Source organism: Canariomyces notabilis, assembly GCF_033297395.1.
Source record: "Canariomyces notabilis strain CBS 508.74 unplaced genomic scaffold N656scaffold_1, whole genome shotgun sequence".
Taxonomy (NCBI): domain Eukaryota; kingdom Fungi; phylum Ascomycota; class Sordariomycetes; order Sordariales; family Chaetomiaceae; genus Canariomyces; species Canariomyces notabilis.
This window is the reverse complement of record NW_027041823.1, coordinates 351,771-377,306: the sequence shown is the minus strand read 5'-3', so window position 1 is coordinate 377,306 and position 25,536 is coordinate 351,771. Positions and strand designations below refer to the sequence as shown.

The window sequence follows — 25,536 nt, the reverse complement described above, 5'->3', positions numbered from 1 at the left end:
ATTGATAGACACAGCACCTCATGCAGCGCTAATCTAGTAATACGAAATACCAAAAAGCGATTGTCCCTTCAACCGCTATTTTGTGTCTGCGACTTGGCGATTCTATTTAATACCTTAGTCACGAGGCGGCTTCTACTCAATCTTGCCGGCTGCCCAGGCCTTGCGCTTCACTCCCATCTCGACGGCCGCAAGCCCCCAGTCCTCTCCATGGTTGTGGCTCCCTTCTATGAGGCCCGCCCTCGCCTTGGCCTGCTCATCGTTCAAGACGGTCAGAACACCAAAGATGACGGGAACGCCTGTGTCGAGGGACAGGCGCATCAGGCCGTGCGACACGCTCTCGGCTATGTACTCGAAGTGCATCGTCTCGCCTTTGATCAGTACACCGATGGCGATGATCGCGTCGAACGGTTCGGTTGAACCTGTTGTGGTGCTTGTAGTGGCGGGAAGGGACGACAGGTCTGTCGTTGAGCCGCCGAGCAGGTCCCCTGCGGAGCCGGCGCCGAAGGCGCTCGATGAGGATATGGAGGATTGGACTTGGGAGGCGGCATAAAGGCTGTTGATGTGAATATGATTGAGTCAACCGGTGCAAGTCATGTAATGCAACAAGAGCAATTTGTCGTCTGAGATAATGGTACGGTAATAGGGGGTTTCTAGGACTAGGGAACAGGCAATTGGGGTGGAACATTGTGTTCCGGATTAGGTAGGCGTGGGAGACAGAGACACAAAGAGGAGAACGACATGGGAAGACTGGAGAGGGAGAAGGGAGGAAGGGGCTCTCGCGCGCGCGCACCGTTGAACTGCAATTGGGAGCTCCCATGACCCGGGGACCGTCTGCACCACGATATTTGACTCCTTGACGCCGCACTCTAGCAGCTTGGCCTTTGCGCCCGCGAGCAAGGGGTCGATGATGGTGTCGTTCCACCGCGCATGGACGATGCCGATGCGCAGGTTGCTGCCGTCGTGCAACTGCGGGGCCGGGCCTTTATTGTGCATTTTTTCCGCTCTTCGGTAGTCCAGCGGATGTGCTCGTGGCAAATTGGTTCGAAAATGGAGAGCTTGGACTATCTGACTGAGGGTATGTCGTTGTTATTTGATGTGGGACTGTGTTGCTGGAGGAAGGGGTAACCGTCGATGAGGTTTCAGGGAGGGAGGGGTATGGAGGGGTAGCTGCTCCCCTGAAAGAAGCTTAACTTGGCCGGAGCTAGGCACTTAGTCAGCAGAACAACCCCAACCGACATCTGCGCTCCCGGTCAGTCCTTCTCAAGTTATCGTCAAGGATAGCAGCTCTTTCCTCTGCTTCTCCGGCGGTGACTGCCCCCTGGTAAATCTGACAGATCACGATGGATCTCGCAATGCTCTATTTCCCTATCTCAAGCATCTGTCCAACGTTGACGGATACGAGGCAAAATAGTAGTACACTGCCTTGTAGTCGATGAGAGTCAGAAAACTCCCACACGGCTGTCCATCCAACCCATGGACCGGACTATATGAAGCTTCATAGTTCTTTCAATACCCGAAGAGACAAATCTCTCTTTTGTTTTCTTTCTCGAGCCCATATATGCACTGAGCGCCACATCTTAGAATCAGGATGCCAATCTCCGCCCTGCCTCAAGATACAATCCGCCGAATAGGGGCAACCCTTGCTATCACTAGCCCCGTTGCCCTACTCAAAGAGCTCCTTGACAACGCCATTGACTCGGGTGCCACTTCCATTGATGTTATCGTCTCGTCGAACACGGTTGACAGGGTCGAGGTCAGAGATAATGGCCATGGAATTCACCCAGATGACTTCGACTCCCTTGGTCGTCCAGGACACACTAGCAAACTCCGGTCCTTCGACGAACTTGACACACTTGGAGGAAGCAGCCTTGGGTTCCGCGGCGTGGTGCTGGCGAGTGCGAGTGCCGTTTCGAATGTGTCCCTGACCACAAGAGTGTCGACCGAACCCGTTGCGACGGTGATGTCACTTGCCAAGGGAGGAGGGATCAGCGCACAACGACACTCACCTGCTCCAGTCGGCACCACGGTCTGTGCTACTGGCTTGTTCGCTCATCTGCCCGTCAGGCTAGAAGCTACCGTCAAAGAAGCTCCCAGGCATCTCACCAAGATGAAGGAACTTCTGTATTCATACGCACTTGCGAGGCACCGGATCAGGCTGCGATTCGTGGTACCGAAAACCCCGACCCTTTCGTGGTCTTACGCTCCTGCTGCCCATGGTGGCGTCAGAGAAGCGGCCATGCAGCTCTTCGGCACTGAGCTTGCATCCCAGTGCATATTTGAAATAAGTCCAAGCAGGAGCCCCGAGGCCCCCTCATCGAATCGTCTGAATGGCCTCGATGCCTCCACCAACCGGGAGACAGGTCCGGTTTTTGAAGCCCTTCTACCAAAACCAAGCGCTGATGTCCGGAAGATTGGAAGAGGGGCCTTTATCTCTGTTGATTCGCGACCAATCTCTTCAGTTCGAGGGACGGCCAAGAAACTCTATGCGCTCTTCAAGGAGCGCATCTCGGCTCACTTCTCCCAGGCTCACTCAAGTGATGTACCCAAAAACCCATTTCTTAGCCTGAACATTCGGTGTCCGTCAAGGTATTACGATGTGAACATAGAGGCATTAAAGGATGATTTTCTTTTCAAGGATGAACAACAAGTCCTGGACCAGTTTCTGTCTTTTATCTCTCTCATTTACTCTACTGCTGAGGTCGATTGCTCAGCCCAGTTGGCTGCTGAGGCAACAAATGATGTTATGCCGATTGGTGTCTCCTCGGAGGCCCGCGAGCACGGTTTGACCCCCCAGGTAAGGCCTTAGAATCGTTTACAATCGGGACACTGCTGAAATGTCAAGCTTACTCCTCCATCATGGCGCGTCGACATGTCCGCTGGACTTGACCATTTGAGTGAGGACGACAATGACATTGAGCATTCCTCACCGCCGGCCAGCGATCTGAGGGCCTCTGAGAATAACTTGGTCATTGACGAGGATGATATGGCCGAAGGTGACGATGCCAGACGACATTCGAAGGAGGGCTTGAATCCGTGGTCTATCGCTAAATTGGTCAGCCATCATCAGCGACGTGAACCACTCCCTAGCGACACTTCGCAGAACCATCGGCGAGAGGTTCAATCTCCGCCTCGCGACACCGCTAGTCCCGGGCCTGGTGAGGGATTGGCGCCAATCTGGCAGACTAGACACCCCCTAGACCATCGAGTCCGGAATCCTCCTTCGTTGAATAATCATGACAATTTCCAGAGCGGTACTGTGAATCGTATATCCTCTCAAAGGGCAGCAGCTTCGTCGATACGGCCTAGGAGACGCCAAGATGGGCATGGTCACCGCATTGGACTCCAGAGCCCGCCCTCCTCATCTCCTCACGGAATGGATTTAGAAGACGCATTTGCTAGGGAACGACCTGCTCGGTCCCGCAACGCAGCTGGATCGAGCCGACTGGTCCAGGCCAGAATATCATTTGATAGGGGGACCAAACGCCCACGCAGCCATAACAATACCGATTCAGAGCCCCAAGTGTTTCCCAACTCCTCTAGCCTTGATACGCAGGCAAGAATTTCAGGAGCAAGACGACGTGTGAGTGCCGAGCACGCTCGTGATGCAATGGCCGATCGCGACCTGAGACAAATAGTACTGCAAGAATCAGCGACTCCCCGACACATACCACACGTCGCTGCCGATGCAGCTGAGGGTGAAGGAGGTGTTGATCACATAGGCGGACAGAGCGAGACAACATCACAACTCAATCCGCTAGCCCAAGATGCGAGAATACAGCTCATCAAACATCAATGCCTCATGGCGTCGAACCCGCAAAAGAGGCTCAAACGCCTGAAGACGGAGCAGCTGCCGCTCGAGACCATCCCGCGCGACTTCATAACAGTCACTTTGCAGATAACGATAACGACCAATTCTTGCGAGCTGACGCAATCAAGTATCCGTGCGACTCGCTACGACGCTTATCCGATCACCGGGAAACTAGGAGGCGGGTTTGAAGATGGCATCGGCCCCGAGGAAGCAGCCGAGCTGGTCCGACCTCTCCTGGAGCGTCCCGACCGCTGATTTAGTGTACGGCATCGATGGATCTCCACTAGATCTACCCAGCACCATGGCTATGCGAAAGATGTTGATGTGAGTATGATCAGGTTGTTGAGGGTGTTCTCATTTCGTATCAAGCCTTGCTATATAGCTCTCTTGCTTGACGGGTAATCGTACCATCACTCCGGGAGTCATTGCCTGTATTTACTAACCTATTGATGCCCTGGGGCGGATACGACTGAAGCTCACGTGAAAATGAGGTAGCTGAGGCTTAGCAGAAGCAAACGTCACTGCCTTACCACACTTGCCGGCTTGCGTGTTCCGCCGATGGTCTGTCCCGGTCTCACATTGCCCACACGAACACTACCTGAGGTACACCGTACCGCTAGTGTAATATGCCCGGCGGCTGAAAGCTGCCTTAAGTCAGCATGGTATTGGTTGGACCAGACAACGTTAGGTATTGAACTGTATGTACGGATTATGTACAGGACAGTACTCCGTACTTTCTGTATACACTGCCAGTGCTGCCTTGGTCGAACATCTTAGTCGACCTCTGTTATAGCCATGTGCAACTTGGTATGCAGCCGATCTGCAATCCATACCATAGTCGATGATGAAACACTCGGGCTGCCCTGGCCCGAGCCTGGCTGATACTTGGGCAAGTATAGGTAGACTGACAACAGGCTTCGCTTCACAAGCAGCCAGTGTCCAAGTCCCGTTCATAGACACATGCAATGCCCCAAGCTGGTCCTGATTGAAGGACGGGCGACACGAGTTCATGGCTTTATCCTCCCTCCCTCTGCTGGTGTGGGGGGTCGGGGGCTGAGTCGGTCGGTTTGACGAAGGAACACCGACAGAAAGGATGCCGTCGGACGAGTGCAAGTTGACTTCATTGGCTGTTCAGTGATAGCCAGGCCGTTGTTACCGCTGTGGGGTCTGAGAAACTGCATGAATGTTTTGGCCCATCTTTGTTTCTGGTTTTGAATCTCGTGTTGAGCAGGAGCTTACACGATGGAAACCAGGAACAGGCTTTGGACCCCATTGTGCAGGCACCACCAACTTTAGTCCTCCATTTGGTTTGTTGGTTGGTCTAGCAAACATTGGGTTCAGCGTTGATTATTACCCCAATCTCTTCCGAACCTATTCCCGGACCCGGTGATTTACGCTCGCAGGTGATGTAAGGAAAGTAGGAAACCATTTCAGGTTAATTACACTATATGCGCTGGCATTTAGGCCTAACTAAGACCTGTAAGAAAGGGGCCAAGTTCCAACTAGTGTACAGTACATATGTACTGTACAGTACAGTACGTTACCTTACGTATTGCCTACAGCAGCCAGCCCACTGAGTGCCCTGCAGCCAACCAGTATGCAGTCGGTGCTGATTGTCGGGTGATGTAGTGGGCCCCTGCCGCAGCCGCTGTGGAGGATGCGGCCCTGCTCCACCGTCATTCCCGTCTTCCTTTGCGATTCTACAAGATTCAGACCGACCGCAAAGCTATCCTTTTCCCGCCGTCACCAAGGGATAGAGAGAGCCGTTCTCGCCGCCAGCCAACCCTGCGAACCCGGCGCTGCGGTAGACGGGCACTCGGTGCAAGATGCGCAGCACGTAGGGCGTTGATGCCTTCGCTTTGACCCGTCGTCCGCCCGTCTCGCTTTCCTCCCGTCCCTTGCTGTCGCTCGCTTTGCGTGTCTCGAGCCCAGCTGGTCCCCAGACGCCATTCTGAGGTGCATCCCTCGGGGCCTGGTTCTAATCATGACCGCAGTCTATTCTTCAGCCTTGTCATACCCGCCTCTCCCCGGATGCAAACCCGAGTTATGTAGTATTCACCGCAGCCGCAGCTCGGGTAGGCATCGGCACCTCGTCGATGCGCTCTGCCGTCCTTCTCCCGCCGCCGACGACCGACCAGACATTTCCAATAGAACATGGCGTCGATTCCGGTTGCCCTGGCTCTCAAGCCTCGCTATATTGGCTTCATCGTTGCTCGCATCGACTTCGCTGTTCACTCCCGCCGTGGCTGTCATGGTGCCCTTTGAGAACTGCCTGAGCGACCCGTACATCAACAATGTGCCTACACCGCTGCAATGGGTGCCCATGTTTGTCGATGCCGCCTTCGACACGACAGATCCTAAGCACACACTCCGTGTGACCATGTGGGGAAACGTGACGGGCGCCTCGACTGCTGTTACCCTCCCACCGCCCAATAGCCCGGACTGGGCTGATCCTAGCAAGACCGACGGCAAGATATTGTACGAACCTGAGCCCAACGTGCCGGAGCCCAAGATCACGACGCTCCATAGCAAGATTGAGGTCCTCACGTACGAACCGTGGAACGAAGGCACAGACTTTTGCAACAAGTCGCTTACCAATGCCTCGTGTCCTCTCGCTCCCGTCTTCAACGCAAACCCGAGGTAAGTATCGCCGATTCACCTAATCGCCGTCCGATGATACAGTTCGGATGGTGGTCGAGTAGGCTGTGATGATACTGACCCTCTTGGGACCCTTAGGTCGCTTCCCTATGCCCTTCCTTCCGTGACAATGAGCCATGACTTCTACTCGACCTACGCCTTCACATCTCTGACGGCCACGTTCTTGATCATCTATGGCGACACCAAGGGCACAAATATTGGGTGTGTTTCGGCAGCCGTGACGCCTGATTTGGGCAGCCTGACTTGGATGCTCACATTCTTGCCCCTTGCCGTGCTGCTCTTTGTTGGGGGTGCTACCGTCTTTGCAGGGATATTCAGTCCGTGGGGGGCCGCCGACATCTTCCACTGGAGTTCCAATTACGGCCGCGATCCCGACCTACTCCGGCTCGTCACTCCGGGTTTCGGAGATTGTCTGCAGTACATCCAGTTCGTTGTCCTGACCGGCGGCCTGACCCTCAACTACCCTGGCTTCTACCAACCCATTGTGAGCCAAGGATCGTGGTCAGTGCTCATGTTCAACCAAAGCTTCGTGAGCAAGGAGCTTGGGTGGCGCAGTGTGCGGGACGGCATCTACGTGACCGAGGGCAGTTACGGCCTTCAAAAACTTGCCCAGCTAGTTGGCATCCCCAGGCTGGAGGACATCTGGGCTGGCATGATGGTCTGGCTGTTGGGCATCATTGGTGCCATGTTCGTCATCTTCTATGGCTGGTTCTTTCTCCAGTGGATCTATCGGCTCATTAAAAACATACCCGAGGAAGACCTTCGTGCCAAAAACTTTCCCTTTACGGTTGGCAACGTCGTCAGGATCGTCTTGAATTATTTCCTGTTGCCGATCGTGGCTCTGTCAACCTTCCAACTCGTCGTCGCGAGCGAGTCTCCAGCCTGGACCGTGGCACTGGCCGTCATCACGCTGGTGCTCATCATCGGCTTCGCAGTCTGGCTGCTCTATCTCATTATTACGACAAAACCGAGAGCGTTCTTGTTTGATGACCTCCCTACCGTCCTTCTCTATGGCCCGCTGTACAACACGTACTCTGACGAAGCTGCAGCTTTCACCCTCATCCCTGTACTGCTGACGTTTGTACGTGGCATTGCCATCGGGGCCGTCCAGCCGGCTGGGGTTGCCCAGATCGTTCTCCTTGCTATTTGCGAGGTGATCCAGATCCTTACGCTGCACGCCTTCCGCCCGTTCCACTCGCCCACCTCAATGAATGCATACCACACGCTCTTCTCCGCGCTCCGTCTCATTACTGTTCTCTTGATGGTTGCCTTTGTACCTTCGCTCGGTGTGACCGATGGCCCCAAGGGCTGGATTGGCTACGCCATTCTCGTCGCTCATGCCGGTGTGCTTGTGCTCGGTTTTCTTCTAAACGCCGTACAGACCATCGTCGAGGTTCTCGCCCGAATGCTCGGGGCCGGTGGCGACGACATACGTGGCCAATCGAGGGGTGCTCTGTCGAAGATCTTCGGGATGCGGCAACTCTCCCGACGTATGTCTAGGCGGCGGGTGCAGGGCCCGTCTCGACAAAGTCAGTTGTCTAGCTCTGCAATGCTGGATGCTGATGAAGTTTCCAAAGCTGGATACATCATGCCCGGAGGCCGTCTGCGGAGCGAGTCGGCAGGAAGCGTGGGGATCGCGATGCATCGCCGCCAGAGAAGTTCGTCTGTCCTCGACAGCCTCAGCCTTGATGGCCCGATTCGCAATCCTGACCAGAGTGTGGCTGGCTCGTACACTCCGACAACCCCAGGAGAGGCCAGTGCATACTCCTTTTTGCCGTCACCCAAACATGCAGCTCGGCCGCCGGCTGCATTCGGTATGCAGACGCCGGACCCTTTCTATCGCCCGCCAAGACACCGGCGTCAGACAATGGAGAGCTCGCCTCTGCAGGCGGCCAAGACCGGCGGCTCGTGGACTGCGGGCGAATGGTCCCAGAAGCGGCTTAGCCAGTGTCCAGCGGGACCTTCCAGCGAACCTGCAGAGCTCGGCACACAGATCTCGAGAGATGCCACGCCCGCGCCGTATGCCGCTTCCTTTTTCCCGAGGACTGACTACGCAACTCGCGAGGTAGACTTCTACTACGGCGTCAGAGGAGAGAGGCTGAACTCGGATGCGCGCGGTCGTAAGCTAGGAACTGGCCCGGCTGACCCAACCTCGCCAATGGCGTCTGCCGCAGGCTGGCTTAGGGGAATGTTTGGCGCAAAGAGAAAGGACAAAGGGAAAGGATTTGAAGTTGTCAGGAGTGCGCGAATGCCCCCTGCAATGCGCGCCGCTGGCGGGGACTATGAGGAGGAGGTCAACCCTGATGGGATACCAGTCGCGATGGGCGTCTTGCGGAATGGGCCCATCGAGTCGGACGAGGAAGGTGATCAGCGACAGAACAAGAGCGTCCGTCGGAAACGGGGAACGTCGCCGGAGCCGGAGCAGGAACCGTTAAATCATGGAGCCGAAGCGGGAACCGACGAGGCAGATGACATGGGCACTGCAAGCGCTTCGGCTGTCCCGACTCTGACACTCGATATTGGAACCGAGGAGAGTCTCAGCGTGGCGGTTGCAGCGGCGCAACCCGGCGGGGATAGCGAACTGGTTGTCCCGGAAGTGCCTCGGAAGAGTTCGAAGCGTACTTCTTGGAATAGCCCCCATCTTCAGGCGGCTCAATCTCCAGCACAACAACCTGGGCCGAGCAACCCAGGCAACCTCACCTTATCCGCACCGACGCCATCGTCTCGATTGCCGTTTGAGCGGACTCCGTCTCAGAAGACTGCTTCAGGCTCGTCGGCAGGGCTCACCGATGAGTTTACTCAGGTCGACCTGCAGGACCGGTCTGATAGCACCGACGGAAGGCCTACTAGCTACGGATTCGTCAACCAGGGGAGCATCAACAGAGTCGACCGCGAGGTTGATCTGCTAGGCAGTTCTGCCGAGGTGGTTGATGAGAGACGATGACACATACCAGACGTTCTCCTGGTCGTTATATAATCCTCCGCACTCCCTCTTCGCCTTTGTGCTCCTACCGCACAAGACCTAATAATTACGACGATGCCAGTATACTTCGTTCATGGAATGTTTTAGCAGGAAACAATTACAGAGGACGGCATCACGACTTTTTTCTTACCCAGCATCGGCGCTTTGGTCTATGACGGAGTATATACTTGAGGGTCACTTATTTCGTTTGCGCGCGGCTTTGTACAATGCGACGGCGGCACGGCCTATCTGATTTCTTGTTTGGGGGTAATAGGGCTTTCTATTGTTTAGCGACGGCGCACAAAACCGGTGGTACGCTACGAGGGCAGCGAAGATGCATCCGTTCCTTTATGGGCTATGCTTTTGTTAGATATGGATTATTGGTTGTAAAACAAAGCAGATATAGATGGATTGGGACGTGGGCCGATTGGATACCGAGAAGGTAGTGGACAATCTAGCAAGTTAATATGCTTTGTCTCGCAGTTGAAATAGCCGTGGCTTTAAATATTGTGCTGGCTGGCCGACCTGGTTCGGCGGTTCGACTTTTGTATCACGGACTCGGCGGGTAGAGGAGACACAACAGAGCAATTGCCTCATTGCTACGATGTTTCTCGCCGGGCATGATTAAGTTAGCGCGTTGTATGGGTATCAACATCATTTGTGTCATCAAGTCGTAACTATAGCCATCAAATATACATACGCCACAGAGAAACCCCCTAGAATCCCGCTTGCCTGCTATATCAGATATGCCCGAGGAAGAAACACCGGAAGAGGGCGCCCAGATTCTAATGAAAGCCCCCAATATAGAGCCCGCCGACCTCTGTGTCTCCCAACCAGCCTTCCCTGCCTTTCCACATCCCCCAACAGCTAGATTCTGTCACTCACAAGCTCACAAGACACCAAACCCCGCCACGCCAGCCGCAACAGCCCCGACCAACCCAGCACACGCTGCCATGGCCGTAGGCCTCGGCGCCGCGTTGCCCGTTTCCGTGCCGAAAGAGAAGCCAGCCGCGGTCGTCCCAGACAGTGTGCACATGGTGGACTGCAGGCCCCTGCACGCGGCGCTCGACAGACTGTTGCCTGAGAACCGTGTCAGGATATGTACAGCCGAGAAAGGGAACAAGAGAATACTCACAAATACTAGTCGCCCCCGCAGCATCCACAGTCACCCCCCCTCCGCCCGTGACGGTCGTCCCGCCGCCGCCTGGCACGACAATAGTCACGGCGTAGCCGGCACTGGCCGCACCCAGCTGGGCGGTGCACGCCTGGTAGTTTGCGCTGCACTGACTGACGGCCGCGGAGCAGAAGCCCGGGTTGGCGAAGTAGGTGGCGACGTAGGGGAAGGAGAAGTAGCTGTTGGGGACGTAGCTGACGGCGGTGATGGCCGCGCCGGCCGCGGGGGTAACAAAGGTTGCTGGCGCCGTGCCAGTGCATACCGCCCTGTTGTCGGATGCCGGTTAGTATCCAACATGGGAAGTAGAGTAAGTAACGTAGGTAGGCTAGGAAAGAGAGTGCATCATATACCCGCTAGGACAGCACGCCGGATTGCTAGCCGCGTCGAGGGCACATAGCTGGCCGTTTTGGCAGCAGACGCCGTTGAAGGCGGGGCCTTGGTTCGCGCAGCTGTAAAAGTTTGGCAGGCATCCTGCTGCTTGCCGCTTTGCGACGGCAGCAGGCGCCGTCTCGACGGGCCGGAAGGGCTGGAGGCTAGCACAGACGGTCGAGATGCATGCGAGTGCAAGACATATCGGAATCCACGGCGCGGGGGAAGGGAGCGCCCGCCTGCTCCTCATGCTGGTCCGGGTGCGGGCTTTTAGGGGCTTCAGAATTTGTTCGCAAGGACAACAATTGGACGAGGTTGTAAGGTGAAGCGAGCGAATATCGAGTTCTTGGGATGCAATTAAGGCCCAACAGGCTCGGGCAGCTTTACGCAGTTGAATTGGCAGATGAGTGTACTGCAAGCATATGCACTTGACGGAAGCAGTGTATATACAGCCCAGAGATGAGAACGAGAACAGCGCAGCGCCGAACTGCGGCACTGCAGCGGTCCAACTGAATGCGAGCGGTGTAACAGAGCGCGAAGGGTGTGGATTAGGTAGGATTTCTACCCGGTAACAGCTCAGCACTGCAGAGCTAGGCCGGCGGTATCACGATAGGAGGTTTGGCGCAGCAGTGAACAGCTCCGCTGGCCAACCAGCGGCCAGTAAACGTGAAGTGATGTCATCCAATTGCTGGCCGGGCAACCCGCACTCGACATCGACACCCCAGCTCAGTTTGGGCGTCAGCGGGGTACAGAATGTAACCTCTCTGCGGGGCATTCTGATGCCCATATCAAGCCTTGCACGTGACATCAGGGATGGAGTGTAATTCAGGGGCTCGAGGGGGTAGCTGTGTATCCCAATAAGGATCGAATTGACCAGTGAATCTCCGCCTGGCTGCTGTGATGACTGATGAGAGTGCAGAGCGCAGACGACGTCTAATGCGCGCCCCGGAGGTGGCCGACGATGGCTCGCAGCCGCAGCAACGCTGTCGGCTCAGGCGGTTTCTCGCCTGGCTTGACCTCTTCCAGCTGTCGAACCTCAGCGCGTGCCTCCTCTACCAGCGCGCCGAGGTCACCCCAAACCTCGTCCTGATAGCTCGTCAGCACACGAGACCACTGTTCGATCCACTGCTGCCAGGCCTCGTCGGCATCAGTAGTGCCCAAATGCGTAGAAAGATCATCCTCCGCTGCCGTATGCCCACGGAAATACTCTGGTATGAAATTGAGCACATTGTCCCACGTGGAAGGTGTGGCGCCGGGCGCTGACTCTTCGGGGAATAGAGCCTTGCGCAAACTCGCAAGGTCGTCCCGTGATATGTGCTCATCGGCATCCGGGACGTAGTCGAAGTCGCCGCCACCAGATAGCAAGGCAACGACGTCAGCGCCGTCCTTGGCCTGCTGCTCCGCAACCGAATGCGAAAGCGTCTCGGCTGCGGGTGTTGGGTTCGGGATGCTAGTGACAGCGCTCGCCGATTGCCAAGCCCTTTCCAGCTCACCTGAACCCGACGACATGGCTGGGACTTCGCTGTCCAGAAACGCGGCAAACGATGCTTCCTCTCTGGCGACATGCTCCTCGGTATGTGCCGGTTTTATGGCTTCGCCTCCTAGCGTGTTGGATCGCAGCTGGACCGAACTCTCACCCGCTCTGGCGAGAAGCTCACCAGTGCGTGAAGACTCGGCTTTCTCATTGTCACCAAGTCCGCCGGCGGGCGGCCCTGACAGCAGGAACGAAGGCAGTGCCGCAGCCGATTGTGCTATATTGGCGGCGAGGGATGTCCTGGTAGTGCTGCTCTGCGCAGTGCTACCTTCCGGGGGACTTTCCTGGGTGATAGATTCGACATCCTTGCCTTTCCCCTTTGCTACCGATCTGGGAGCAACGTCATCTCCCATGCTGGGACCACTGGGTTGTCTCTGGTTTTATGCCTGTCAACACGGGTCAAAAGCAATTGCAGCCAATGGGTACGTCTAACAGCAGAACTATGCACGGCAGCCTTACTCACATCAACGAGCGCACTCCACGTTGCTGCGCATGTGATGATGTGGCTGATGACGGCAATGCAATGAGCCTTGCTGCCGGGACCAGGGTTTAAAACAGTAACATGGAAGATCTTGTTATGGGAAAGATGCTGCCGAGATTCAACAGGTTTTGCTTGGGACTCACCCTAGGTAAAGTGATCTTTATCAGAAAGAAGTGAAAAAACGACCATGGTTGCTCGGAACGGTACTTTTGTCCTTGGGCAAGCGGAGTTTATCTGTACCGTAGTGAGGCACGAGGTACGTTTTCAATTGTCATCAGAGGGCTGACTAGGACAAGGGTCTCCGGGCTTCGACAGGCCAAGAGCTACCGGTGTCGTAGTGTACTGTACAGAGGTAAGCAGGCACCTACTGGAACGACGTTAGGTTGGTTAGATACCGCAGTTAAGGTAGAATTCAGAATCAGGTAATCAGAGACAACTTCACCTAGTACCTGCCTATTGTTGCTGCAATCTTCAGACGTTTATGCAGCATTGTAATTCCGGTTGTACCTCCCGTCTTTGGCAGAGGAACTTGAAGGTTTCCTGCTTGGGCATTGCAACCGCCAAACCGCACTGTGTGCCTGTGCTCTTGACGCCCCAACTTGGCGCCGGTGGATTTGGGCGCACCCGCACCACCAAAAGTCGAGTGCGCCAACACCGACTCCATCATTGCAAGCTCGTTCTGTTTCCAACAAACAATCGGCCCCTCCTAGCGCCGCCAGCAGATCACCACACCCGAGTCCCCGTTTCCAGTCTAGACGACGCGCTTTTGCATACTCGCATATTTTCGCAAGAAAAGGTCGACATTTAGGGTACGAGACAAGTTTCTTTCTTCCACCCGTGTCCCAACGCTGCCCCGGCGGACATACAGATGAATGTCCCGCCAACCCAGCATCTCCTCGTCACTTCTGCACCCGCCCACGCACCGCGATCTCAACCACTAAGCGCTCCAAGTCCAGATCCTGCCCTCTGCCTCCACTGAAAAAGCTTGCTCCGTATCCTAACCAGCCTCGCCCACCCCCTGGAGCCCCAGTTCAGCTTCAGCTACAGCTATCGAACCCCGCCTTCGGGCCGCTTGCCACCGAATCCGTCGGGCCCCTTCTGCACCCCGAGTCCTCGGCTTCTTACATCGCGTGCCGACCACGTCGCTTGACCCTGACCCTGCGCCGATTCCGACCCCTCCCTCCGTACCCCTTTGTTGGCAGAGCGGGGCACGTCGTCGCCCTCCTCTCCAGATCGTGAAGATGGTGGACACAGAAGCGAATGTACCGACATGGAAGTTCACCCAGTAAGCCTTGTCTTCTTCGGAGTCCGGTTCCGTCTTTATTCGGTTGCACTAACCCTTGCGTTCCAGATGCTTCGGTGACAAGGGGGATGTTGAGGATATCACAGAAGGTATGTCACGCCGCCGCAGTTCTCGGAGCACTTCTCGGCATGGGCTTTGCCGACTGATGCCTACTGCAGCGGATATCATCTCCACCGTGGAATTTGACCATACGGGCAATTATCTGGCGACGGGTGATAAGGGTGGGCGTGTTGTTCTGTTCGAGCGCAACGAGACAGTGAGTTGGTTGTGTTCTTGCCCCTGGCTAATATTCTCTTCCGATTCTATATTTTCCTCTTTTGCGGTTCCTACTCACACTCCAAACAGAAAAAGACATGTGAATACAAATTCCACACGGAGTTCCAGTCGCACGAGCCCGAGTTCGACTATCTCAAGTCGCTGGAGATAGAGGAGAAGATCAACAAGATCAAGTGGTGCCGGCGGCAAAACGCATCCCATTACCTTCTTTCAACAAATGACAAAACGATCAAGCTGTGGAAAGTGTTTGAGAAATCCCTCAAGGTCGTTGCTGAGAACAACCTGTCCCATGACCTGACCCCGGCCAACATTGTTGGCGGGGGTGGAGCGCCGCGCCCAATGCCCAACATTCACTTCCGCAGCGCCAGCGACTTGAAGCTACCCCGGCTCACTCACCACGACACCGTCGTTGCCGCTGTTCCTAGGCGGACGTATGCCAATGCCCACGCCTACCACATCAACAGCATCTCAGTGAACAGTGACGGAGAGACCTTCATCAGCAGTGATGACTTGCGTATCAACCTGTGGAACCTCAACATTCAGGACCAGAGCTTCAACATTGTGGATATCAAACCTGCGAACATGGAAGAGCTGACGGAAGTGATAACTGCGGCCGAATTTCACCCACTAAGCTGCAACTGGTTCATGTATGCCAGCTCCAAGGGTACCATCAAGCTGGCTGATATGCGGGAGAGCGCCCTGTGCGATCAACATGCCAAGCGTAGGTGCCTGCAGAAGTCTGCCGTCAAACCGCGTGTGTATGACTTGGTAGCTAACTCATCGCAGTGTTTGAGCAGGAAGAGGACCCCTCGTCGAGATCTTTCTTCTCCGAGATTATCTCATCCATCTCAGATGTCCGATTTTCGTACGACGGCAGATACATCCTTTCGCGCGACTACCTGACAGTCAAGATCTGGGACGTCAACATGGAAAGGCAACCGATCAAGACGATCCCAATCCACGAGCACCTCAGGCCGAGACTATGCGACACGTACGAGAACGACAGCATCTTTGACAAGTTTGAGGTTGTCTTCTCCGGAGATGGCAGAAATGTCATGACGGGGAGCTACAACAATAACTTTATGATCTATCCGTCGGACCCGGAGAAGGAGGTTGAGGTGGTGCTCCAGGCGGACAAGTCGGCATTCAAGGCAAAGAAAGTGGGCGTGCCGACACCGATAAACTCGTCAACGAGCCCGACAGCAAATGGCAAGAAGGGTGGCTCGCGGGCAGGGAGCCCAGCGGCGCCGGGCCAGGCCCAGAGAATGCGCAAGGAGACGGACGCAGACCAGATTGACTTCAACAAAAAAATTCTGCACATGAGTTGGCACCCGTTCGAAGACAGCATTGCGATCGCGGCAACGAATAATGTAAGGCTGCCCTACCAACGCCCACAACGGCGGGTTCCTTTGACTACTTCTCTGGTTGCTGACTTGCTTGTCTAGCTCTTCGTCTTCTCAGCCTTGTAGGGACAAGAAAATTAGAGCCCATAGGCACCTCAGCTGTGACTCCCATCCGGGAACTCTGCCCAGGTAGGGGAACTGCGAGGGCCGAAGATATATGCTTCCAGCGCAACCGGCTCGGTCGCATGTGGTGGACGACGCAAAAGTCGCCTCGCCCGCCCGCCTCTTGCTGCTTCGGCAACAGCCCACAAAAACAGCGATAGGACGGACAAAGTTTGTTTTCTGGAGAAACTGGGCGAGGGAACACCCATGCAAATCGCAGGAGGTGGGATGGGAGACTGGCACCGATGTAGACCGAATGCATTGGGAGGCGGGCTTGGTTAGGCCGGACTGCGGTTGTGCCTTGACTAGGCCCCGAGCATTTGTATTTAGGGAGTAGACGTTGTCTCAAGCGGCCGTGTCTTCAACCGGGCAAGGCAGCGAAGAAGGATCAAGTTAGAGAGTAGCATGCATTCCACTAAGCGCTTGGCGATGTTTGAATTGCAGCTAGACTCCCTAGGGTTGGACTGCGAGGTTGTCTGTATCCTGTACACTGCGCAACTTGCCTTTTGTGAAGTGTAATGGATATCTCGAATGTCGTTGACAAGACTACCTAGGCCGCTAGACTGGACGGCCCGCTAGTACCCCAGTGACACTCTTGAAACCTTTCGGAACCTTCTTTGAGACTCTCCAGGTCTGGTTTGCTCTTAGTATTGATGCTTGCAAGAGCTCACTTTCAGGGGGAGGACGCCTTACCAACGGACGTTATCCAGGGGGTGGGAAGGTAATGTTGGGGGTACGAGTTCTTTGTACCTAGTAGACCAGGTGTGGCTGCAGAAGCCCCACCGATCAAGGCGATGGTGGCTGCTCCCCAGTTTCGCACTGTGGACTTGACGACAAAGACCGATTCTCAGCTAAAACTAGTACCGTCTCAGAACCGGATCTAAACTCTGCCCAAGACAAACACCAAGTTCATATCGGCAAAAGCAGGTCACCTCTGGTATTTTGTCCTGACCCTGCGCCAGTAAACCGACTGCTGAACATCGCCGCTCTTGTCACGCCGCAGGCAAGAAACCTCCAAGAGAATCTCCTCGTCTCCCACTCCCCGAACCTCCGCTGCGCGCCCGTCTGTTCGCTTGCTTGCCAGTTCATGCCCACATAAGCGCGAGCACCAACAGAGAGACACACCCCACCGCAGGCGCACGAGCCGAACGAACCAGTTAGCAGAGAAGGAAGTCACAGAAAGAAAGAATGGCACAACAAAGAGAACGACACCCCCCGACATCGCGCTCCAAGCCGCCGCCGCCGGGCGAGGAGGAGGCGGGCGCGGTGCTCAAGCTGGGCGAGTTCGAGGACGTCGACACGCTGACGCTGTCCGAGGCGTCGCTGGTCATCAACGCGCTCATGGCGAAACGGCGGAAAGACCGCAAAGACCGCAACGAGACCGACGTGCTCAAGAAGACGCTCGACTACCTGGACGCGTTTGCACGCTTCAAGCAAAAGGAGAACGTCGAGGCTGTTGAGAGGCTGCTCAGTGCTCATGCGAAGCAGTTGACCAAGTTTGAGAGGGCGCAGATTGGTAAATTCTTGTCCCTGGTCCCTGGTCCCCATCCCCGTTTTGGCCTTTGAAGAGGAGGGGTTGTGGTGCGGTGTGCACATGAGATGGGGCATGGAACCTGGGCTGACTCTTACTGTGTCTTAGGTTCCCTCTGCTGTGACGGCGCCGATGAGTGCAAGACTTTGATACCCTCCCTGCAGGACAAGATCAGCGACGAAGATCTGCAGGAGCTTCTCAACGAGATGGGCAAGCTCATGAGCACCTAAGCTACGCAGTAGCTAGGGGTTATATTTCCTAGTTACCCCTGAGAGCGATGCGGTACGGCTCAGGCACATTACGGATCCTTGCTCCACGGAATCACGGGAACTGGTTGGACTGGATAGAGGGAAAATCTGCGTTTCAGTCGCAGGAGCTGGGAAGGCATGGTGGAGGTGTGCAGAGTCAGCCGACACCTTCACCATACACGGCTCAGCTATGTTGGAGCAAAACTGCACGGTACGGCGTCACGGCGATGTAAAGGTGATTTGGTTCGTTCTTTTCGGTTTTACTGCTATACCCCTGAACAGCTCAGTTGCTGTCAAATACGCATGGCCTATTAAGAAGGTACATTTTCGTGGCGGCATGCCCAACCTTGCTCTGGCTGTGAAACATGTGGAATGATAAGGCTGAGGCAGTCTCTGGTCCACCTATAGTCTTCCCGGCATGTCTCCCGAAATCTTCGGGGGTATTGTATCATACCGAGCCAGTTTCCTCCGCGATGACTAGCCCCTTGACGAGGAATACACCGCCACTCCAAACACATCTCATAGTTGCAGATTGTGAAACCTAGTCCAGCTGTTCGCGTACGTGCCGGATTGCCGCTCTTCCTGTGTCGATTTCAGAGTAGCCCGTGGCTCGGCTATCTTTTCGTCCTGCGTGGCGGGGAGTGACTCAAGTTCTGCCGCCTCCGAGCGTGGTCCCGAATCTCCCGCAACCTCCCCGTAGCATGGAGTCGAGTCCAGCTCCGATGGGCTCGATGTTATTCCAGTTCCCATCGAACTGCCCATTGTGAGGGGACTGGGGAGGCCGCCGCGCATATCACTACTCAAAGGCCTGGAGTGGCCATTCCGCACCAGAGGAGTAAACCCCGGAATGTTTCCCCCTTCAGCCATCCGCCCTACAGCAAGGCGATTAGAGTCAGCGATATCTATCGGCATGCCGTGGTAGCTCAACAACAGGGTGTCATACCTTCCGCTGTACCAGAAGAACCTGTGGGTCCGCTCTGAGCCTGGACCGGGGGCTCACGTTGATCACAAGGTCCTCTGAAAGAGGGTAGCGTGTTGGCTTGCTCGCTCTTCTCTCTATTCTCTCGCTGACGTCGCCTCCACCACATAGCCGCCATAATGGCCGAGAATATGGCGAGAATGCCACAGGCAGCCGAAATCCCAACCAGGGCGCCAACCGAGAGGTTTATCCCATTGCCGCCGCCGCCGCCGTCGTCGGCAGATGTTGGTGAAGAGGAGGGGATTGATATTTGCGCAGACGCTTCTGGACTCGGTGTTAATGAGGCCAGGTGTGAGGTTGGGTGTGAGGTAGACGCCCTGGTGGTACTGGTTGGTGTGGTTGGTGCGGTGGTGGTCGGGCTGAGAGAGCTGTAGCTGGGGTAAACGGTTATGATGGTTGGCACTGTCTCCGTTTCCATTACAGTTTCCACGATGAGCGTCGTCAACGTATTGAAGATGGTTGTGGTGCTCGTTTCCGGGACATCCCTTGCCGACGGCGGACAACCGATCGGATCTTGGTTGCAGGGGTCGACACGGCAGCAACCGCTATAATAGGGGCGTTTCCAGGTACAGACGTACCAGTGATACCCCTTCTCGCAATGTCCGGGTGTCGTGTCCTGGGGAGCCATGGCGGATATCCAGACTTATCACGCCTCGCTCGACAACATTCTACGAGGGTGTTACCAATGCTGGTTCGAGGATTCGACAACTGCGCCGGAGAGTTTCTGGAATTTTCGTGGAACCGCTCAAGGGACAGAATCTTGGAACAGGAGAAGTCGATCCGAAGTCGGAACTGTATTCAAACATGTGTGACAACAATCCACCCAGACGACGGCTACGGCGAGAGGTTGTTTGGCAACTACCGCATTTCGTAGGATTGTCAATATTTGGGGAAGAAGAGAGGGGGGAAGGAGGGAAATGGAAATACAGACTGCCCGTGCGGTGCTCAGCCCTTGTGCAAGTGCAACGAGACTTGCTGTTGCTAAAGGAAGGCGCGAGGATGAGCACGGTGTTGAATATGAGGGTACTGGCCAAACCTCGGTTCTTGCAACTACTAGCAGTTAAGGTTCTCTGTCTTGAATCATGACGGACAACACACTGTATGTACTTTGCCGAGGATGAGGGTGCTCCATGTGTCGTGTAGGTACATCGACGATGTTAACTCGCATCATCAACGTCTGAAGGCCTTAAGTACATATAGACTTCGACTCCCTTCCCGGCGGCTTACCAAGAGGATGTTGGCTTGAGGGACTCATTCAACTTGCCATCCAGAACATTTCTCGATATGACGCTACCCTTCCACGTTTCACAGAACTGCAGACGACCGAGGAGCACAGGGCAAAGTCAGACAGGCTAAGCGATTATATTGTTCCAATGCAAGATAGACAGAGCAAACAGGGTAGCCTTGGCCACAAGCAGCAGACCAAGCGCCGCTAGACAATGCCTCTTGTAGCCAGACACTGCAGCTCATTCTCTCTCTGATATTGGAGCCGGACAGTCGTCCAAGGGTCTCAAATAGCAGCCCCCCACAGCTGAATGTCACATAAGACCAGGTGATGCCCCTAGTACATATCACCATTTCCAGCCGGCCTTTGGAGATACTCATCCCTTAGCTTTAGGCCTCCAGTTTTTCCAGCAGAAGCTTTGCCCCCTGGTTCCCTCCAGCTTTGCCCTCCTTCGGAGCAGCTTCCTTTCCTTTCGTCTTCTTCTTGGCCGCATCTACCTTTTCAGCCGTGCTAATCCCATCTCCAGAAGCAGCCGCCTCGAGCATCGCCTTGTTCTTGCGGAGAGTTTTGAGCAGCTCCTTCTTAGAGGAGAAGTCAGGAGCCTCCAACAACCCTAGCACTGTGAAAGAGCTTGGCCCGGTTGCCCACTTCATGATATGTTCCTTGATAACAGGGTAGAGGACGTCCGCGAAGTTGAGTGGTGGGTCTACTCTCTTCACAGCACCCGCTGCTTTATCGAACTTTCCTCCGGAAATCAATGTCTTGAACATCCTGCCCCCGTGAGGGGTAAGAGAGATGTGGGGAGGTGGTGGATAGAGAGGGTCAGCCTCTTCAGATTGGGCTGGCTCCGGGTCGCCGGCAGCTGTCGAGGCTATAGCCTCCAAGGCCGCGATTTTGTCCCCAGTCGCGGAAAGCAAAACATCAGTAACAAATTGGCACCCAAAAGAGGTAGCTACCAGGTCCTTCGGTGACGTCGCGACTGCTGCAAGCAACGGAGGGGACATGGCTGCCACCAACTCCTTGCGCCGGACCTCTGCATCTTTCTTGCTCGTCTTTTGGCGGATTTCGTGAATCTCGCGGAGCAGCTCTAAATCATAGGCATGACTGGCTGGGAAAAGAGCTTTTGACTGCCCTTCGAATAGATAGAGAGCCGTGATGCGGGCGTTCAGGTCGTTGGCTATGAAGATGATGTTTTCGATATCCTTCTCCTCGTTCTTCCCAAAAATCTCGGGGAAAATAGTCTTGGATGTCAAGACGGTATCGTCGATGACGTCGTACGCAGTCAGGATAACCATGTGAGCGTGCGGGTCGCCGCACATGAGCTGAAAAGTGTCTTTGAATGTCTTGATGATTTGCTTCCGGTCCTTTGCAGTTCCCAGAGCCAGGAGCAAGCATACGAGACGCGCGCCAGACTTGGTGAATGCCATGTTTTTCAGCAAGTCACCGTTGTCGTCCTCCTTGACAACCTCGACAAACTCTTTCAGCTCCTCGCTCTCGGGCTTGAGGTTGAGGAAATACTGTAGCATAGCGTCATGGAGCATGGTGAAGCCTGTCATCTTCTTCTGGATCAGGCCGTTGATCATGTCGAACAGATACTTCAACGCTGTCACTCGTTTGCTGGGTTCCGCGGCAAGGATTTTGCTGAGATCGGCAGTAAGCTCGGCGTCGCCGCCTGGCTTGAACAGGGCAAACTCTGGCCCGTACCACTCTCGCAGCATATGCGCCTTTTGTTCTTTCGTAGCCACCCCCCGGTAGATGTCGTCCAAGATCCATGAAGCCTCGGCGTGGTTGATGAGTTTCCGCACCTTTCCATAAAACTCCGGAATGATCAGGTCCCTGATCTCCTCGTCGTTCTGAGTAAGGAGCTTTCCGATCAGGAACTTGGCGTATCTGCTCTCAGCAAGCTGTGCGTAAGTGCCTTGGAGTTCCTTTGCGATCTGCTTGCGCTGTGCCGGAGTAGAGTACTTGATGGCAGTCTGGACCGCTCGCACAGCGTCATGTTTAAGCACAAAGTCCTTGATGCGCCCCGTGATTATGCTGTACAGCTCGTCGACAAGTTGCTGCCGCTGCTCCTTCGGTACATGGGATTTCCGGCGCAGCTGTTCCCAGAGCTTCTTCGTCCGATGCACTTCGTCGGCCAATGGCTTTGCAGCCTTGCGCTCTTGGGCTAGTTGTTTCTGCTTTGCGTGGGCTTCGCGGGAGCTCTGGCCTATGGGTGTGTTAGAACGGGAAGTCTGAATCGTTCGAGTATGGGGGACAAACCTGGCCGCTCGACCGTCTTCGCGTCTGCGTTGCTGTGCTCCTTTGACTTCCCTGTTCCTCGACTTGAGGTAGCCTTCTTGTCATCGTCGGACCTTTGCCGCTTAAGCTCGGCTGCCGTCCTCGCCTTCTTCGCCGGATTGCCGGCGCTGTGCTTGTCACTCGATGCCTTTCTTTTCAACGAGGCGGCAGATTCGGATGTCTTGTGCGCCATTGTGTGTACTTTTCAGTGAGCGCTCCAACCTATTTGACGGTACAAAATCGGTGAAATCACCGAAGTCTAGGTAACTTAGGCTTCACTGAAGGAGACCTGAGCAGACCTTCAATTGAATTTTTTCTAGAGCATCTACCCTAGACCCCTGTTCTGCCGGGCGGTAAGGCCTGCATCAACAGGGGTTTTCCCGCTTACCCCACCCGGGCCCCACTATGCAAGCGCACCCAAGGGCCTGCTGCCCCTCAGTCTCACTTTCACAGGGTTTGAGGCAAGTCTTAACAGTATCTCGCAAAGACTGGGAACCAACCTGTTTCACCATTGAACAGATCTAGCAGCTACCACAGCAATCTTTAAGATGGGGAAAGAGGAGCAGATCGAAGAACGGGAGGTTCTCAACTCGATATTCCCAGAGGAGATTACAGGTTGGGATTTTCTACCTCTCCGGACTTGTCGGCTGCGGTAGGCTGACCGGCGACTTGGGGTATACAGATATATCAGAGAGCGAGTACAGGATATCCATCGCCTTAGACATCCCAGACGACGAGGGCGAACCACCCGTCATCCTTCTCACTGTGCGGTACCCCGACGAGTATCCAGACAAAGCACCCTTCCTGGAGATCTCGGCGCCTCCGAATGCAACTCCCCACCAATATCTGAATGTCGCCGAGGATAAAGACCAGTTGTTGCAGGGTCTAGATGCGACAATAGAGGAGAACCTTGGCATGGCCATGGTATTCACTTTGGTATCGACGCTGAAGGAAGCTGCCGAGCAGTTGGTGGCTGAGCGCAAAGAAGCGGCCGCCAAGGCGCATGAGGAAGCGCTACTTGCCGCTGAGCGTGAGGAGAATAAGAAGTTTCACGGCACCCCAGTGACCCGCGAGACCTTCTTGAAGTGGCGGGAGTCCTTTTTGAAAGAGATGGAGGAAGCACGGATCAGGGAGGAGGAAGAGAGAGCCGCAGAGCTGAAGAAGGCCAGAATAAAAGAGCCGGCGAGGCTTACGGGGAAGCAGTTGTGGCTTCAGGGTCTTGCTAGGGGTGACCAAGATGAAGGCGACGAGGATGGGATTCCCACGGAGGATGTACAAAGACTCAAAATTGCCGATAACTAAAGCAATTCCGATGTCGTTGAACCATAGTGGGTGACGTTGTACATTCAACCTCACTATCGGAGAGGCATCGAGGTCGTAACCCCTTCCCGACACATCCACAGTATAACTCTATACCCGATGAGAACTTTTGCCCTAAACGCCTGATATGCCGCCAATATGGAAGTCATAACCCATGTCCTGTCGTGTGATCGGAGAAGAAATCTGCAGAGAGAGGGTGACCATGATCGGGCACCCATCACTGCATCTCCGTGTCCTCATCGTCATCAACGCCCTCTTCGTCCTCCTCGTCATCAGTATCCTCCCACGCATCCTCATCTTCAGCATCTTCGAGTGACTCCCCAAGCTCGCTCTTGTTGTCTGCCAGAATGGCCAGCAACTCTTGCGCGTGCTCTCCTAACCTCGTATCTTCGTACTCCTCTTCCTGGAAAATTCGCAGACACCGTACAAGCCATTTCCGTGATGACCGCCATTTGCGTTTCCAGACCTCTGGATCGGGAGCCTGATCCGAGTTCTTTAGCCTCTCGCCCGACCTGAACCTGGCATATCCGCCGAGATACAAAACCTCCACGCTCCGGTCGTCCTCCCCAATCATGCGCTCGGTGACCTCCATGGCCTCGTCCTCCATCTCAACTTCAATCAGCAGCCTAACCAAGCTGACCCGCGAGGGGAAGGGCGGCACGGCCGGATCTTCGGGGGGAAGATCCCACCACAGGGCCAAACTTCTCTTCAGCGCCTCTCGTGCCTCTGGCATCCTCTCCTGAGATATGCGAACATTTGCGACGGTTTGCCACGTCTCGGCCGACTCGGGGGCGATCATCGTAGCCTCGGTGATGCAGGCCTCGCACCGGTCTTCTGCGTCCTCGTCCCAGCTGAGGTCCGTCATGTACACCTCCACCACGGCGCAAAGCACCTCTGCCAGTTTCCTCCGCTTCTCGGCTATGACGGCCTCCTGCTGATCGCGCGTCAGGGGCCGCGACTCGAGCGACTCGGTGAGGGCGCGGATCTGGGAGCGCAGGGCCGTGGCGCCGCGCTCGTACCAGGCGACGCTGTCCTGGCCGCCCTCCTCGCTGAGCTGCGCGAGCCAGAGGAACTTTTCGGGCCCGCCGCCGACGCCTTCGGGGAGCGAACCGTCCTCGTCCAGCTTGACGGCGGCGGCGAAGAAGTCGCGGGCGCTGTCGATGTCGCCCAGTTCGACGTGTATCTGGCCTAGGAGTGATAGTGCCGCGCACGCGTGCCGCCCGTGGGCGCCAATGTGCTCGTACGCCTTGCGGGCTATCGGTGCTGCGCTCTCCGGGTCGCCTTCTTCGAGGAAGGCGGCCGCTTGGGCGAGGAGCTCTCTGGGTTGGACATTAGAACTTTGAGAGGAAGATGCCTTGGCTCGGAGTCTATCCCTCGCTTTGTCCTTTTGTGATTTCTTTTTGGGCTTTGTCGGCGCCATTGCGTTGCTGGGAGGGATTGCGGACGACTTGAAGAGCTAGATCGACGAGTGAGGATTGCCGGCGACTTGGATTTTTTGGGTCTGGATCGAGTCCTTATCGATAAACACACTGCTTGGCGAAGGTTTATCAGCTGTTATCTCAGACCCACCTGACGTATGATGTAAAGGAGCTTCTAGGTACCAGCGGTCCCAAGGTCAAGGATGTCGGTGTGAATATGATCAGGAAAATTGAATCAGATGAACATGTTTACCAGTCTCTGTTTATTGAACATTGAGTGTAATGTGAAGCCGACAGGCAATCTTGGTCAAGAAGCACCAGCGGTTGGTCGTTGTGCGAGCTTCATTCAAGTACCTATGTACCAGTACTTCGTACTACTAGCGGCTTTGATAGGCCTCGATACCCCGCCGAAATATTTTAGCCCCGCGGTTATCACCTGCCCAAGAGTACATACACTACGAAGTA

At 55.3% G+C, this 25,536-nt stretch overlaps 11 protein-coding genes across 11 annotated transcripts; 5 read left to right on the top strand and 6 right to left on the bottom strand.

Annotated features, from left to right (window-relative positions):
* Positions 1-132: 132 nt before the first annotated feature.
* N656DRAFT_833457 (Lumazine synthase) lies at positions 133-1,015 on the bottom strand (the record flags this gene model as incomplete). Its single annotated transcript, XM_064818688.1, has 2 exons — positions 791-1,015; positions 133-553 (listed from the first exon to the last, which is right to left on the bottom strand). The coding sequence occupies exons 1-2, from the start codon at positions 991-993 to the stop codon at positions 133-135; spliced, it is 624 nt and encodes a 207-aa protein (XP_064674618.1). The 5' UTR covers positions 994-1,015.
* A 573-nt stretch (positions 1,016-1,588) lies between these two features.
* Positions 1,589-4,063, top strand: N656DRAFT_700270 (uncharacterized protein; the record flags this gene model as incomplete). The annotated part of the gene is made up of 2 exons (XM_064810855.1): positions 1,589-2,794; positions 2,843-4,063. 2 exons carry the CDS (start codon positions 1,589-1,591, stop codon positions 4,061-4,063), a joined length of 2,427 nt encoding a protein of 808 aa, XP_064674617.1.
* A 1,996-nt stretch (positions 4,064-6,059) lies between these two features.
* Positions 6,060-9,410, top strand: N656DRAFT_793581 (uncharacterized protein; the record flags this gene model as incomplete). Its single annotated transcript, XM_064817184.1, has 2 exons — positions 6,060-6,448; positions 6,545-9,410. 2 exons carry the CDS (start codon positions 6,060-6,062, stop codon positions 9,408-9,410), a joined length of 3,255 nt encoding a protein of 1,084 aa, XP_064674616.1.
* Positions 9,411-10,317: 907 nt separating this feature from the next.
* On the bottom strand, positions 10,318-11,221 carry N656DRAFT_793580 (uncharacterized protein; the record flags this gene model as incomplete). The annotated part of the gene is made up of 3 exons (XM_064817183.1): positions 10,318-10,508; positions 10,564-10,868; positions 10,953-11,221. 3 exons carry the CDS (start codon positions 11,219-11,221, stop codon positions 10,318-10,320), a joined length of 765 nt encoding a protein of 254 aa, XP_064674615.1.
* A 683-nt stretch (positions 11,222-11,904) lies between these two features.
* On the bottom strand, positions 11,905-12,858 carry N656DRAFT_764351 (uncharacterized protein; the record flags this gene model as incomplete). Its single annotated transcript, XM_064813323.1, has 1 exon — positions 11,905-12,858. The coding sequence occupies one exon, from the start codon at positions 12,856-12,858 to the stop codon at positions 11,905-11,907; it is 954 nt and encodes a 317-aa protein (XP_064674614.1).
* A 1,266-nt stretch (positions 12,859-14,124) lies between these two features.
* Positions 14,125-16,049, top strand: N656DRAFT_7473 (protein phosphatase 2A regulatory subunit PR55). The gene is made up of 6 exons (XM_064812937.1): positions 14,125-14,271; positions 14,338-14,378; positions 14,448-14,545; positions 14,635-15,286; positions 15,352-15,935; positions 16,011-16,049. Exons 1-6 carry the CDS (start codon positions 14,228-14,230, stop codon positions 16,032-16,034), a joined length of 1,443 nt encoding a protein of 480 aa, XP_064674613.1. The 5' UTR covers positions 14,125-14,227; the 3' UTR covers positions 16,035-16,049.
* Positions 16,050-17,158: 1,109 nt separating this feature from the next.
* On the top strand, positions 17,159-17,827 carry N656DRAFT_773054 (uncharacterized protein). Its single transcript, XM_064813989.1, has one exon. It carries the CDS (start codon positions 17,259-17,261, stop codon positions 17,634-17,636), a length of 378 nt encoding a protein of 125 aa, XP_064674612.1. The 5' UTR covers positions 17,159-17,258; the 3' UTR covers positions 17,637-17,827.
* Positions 17,828-18,115: 288 nt separating this feature from the next.
* N656DRAFT_773053 (uncharacterized protein) lies at positions 18,116-18,890 on the bottom strand. Its single transcript, XM_064813988.1, has 2 exons — positions 18,258-18,890; positions 18,116-18,168 (listed from the first exon to the last, which is right to left on the bottom strand). Exon 1 carries the CDS (start codon positions 18,759-18,761, stop codon positions 18,369-18,371), a length of 393 nt encoding a protein of 130 aa, XP_064674611.1. The 5' UTR covers positions 18,762-18,890; the 3' UTR covers positions 18,116-18,168; positions 18,258-18,368.
* A 1,152-nt stretch (positions 18,891-20,042) lies between these two features.
* Positions 20,043-22,616, bottom strand: N656DRAFT_840775 (ARM repeat-containing protein). The gene is made up of 2 exons (XM_064818962.1): positions 22,316-22,616; positions 20,043-22,262 (listed from the first exon to the last, which is right to left on the bottom strand). The coding sequence occupies exons 1-2, from the start codon at positions 22,524-22,526 to the stop codon at positions 20,443-20,445; spliced, it is 2,031 nt and encodes a 676-aa protein (XP_064674610.1). The 5' UTR covers positions 22,527-22,616; the 3' UTR covers positions 20,043-20,442.
* A 265-nt stretch (positions 22,617-22,881) lies between these two features.
* On the top strand, positions 22,882-23,635 carry N656DRAFT_785901 (RWD-domain-containing protein; the record flags this gene model as incomplete). The annotated part of the gene is made up of 2 exons (XM_064816475.1): positions 22,882-22,948; positions 23,016-23,635. The coding sequence occupies 2 exons, from the start codon at positions 22,882-22,884 to the stop codon at positions 23,633-23,635; spliced, it is 687 nt and encodes a 228-aa protein (XP_064674609.1).
* A 117-nt stretch (positions 23,636-23,752) lies between these two features.
* N656DRAFT_7179 (uncharacterized protein) lies at positions 23,753-25,386 on the bottom strand. Its single transcript, XM_064812235.1, has 2 exons — positions 25,223-25,386; positions 23,753-25,154 (listed from the first exon to the last, which is right to left on the bottom strand). The coding sequence occupies exon 2, from the start codon at positions 25,071-25,073 to the stop codon at positions 23,871-23,873; it is 1,203 nt and encodes a 400-aa protein (XP_064674608.1). The 5' UTR covers positions 25,074-25,154; positions 25,223-25,386; the 3' UTR covers positions 23,753-23,870.
* Positions 25,387-25,536: the final 150 nt, after the last annotated feature.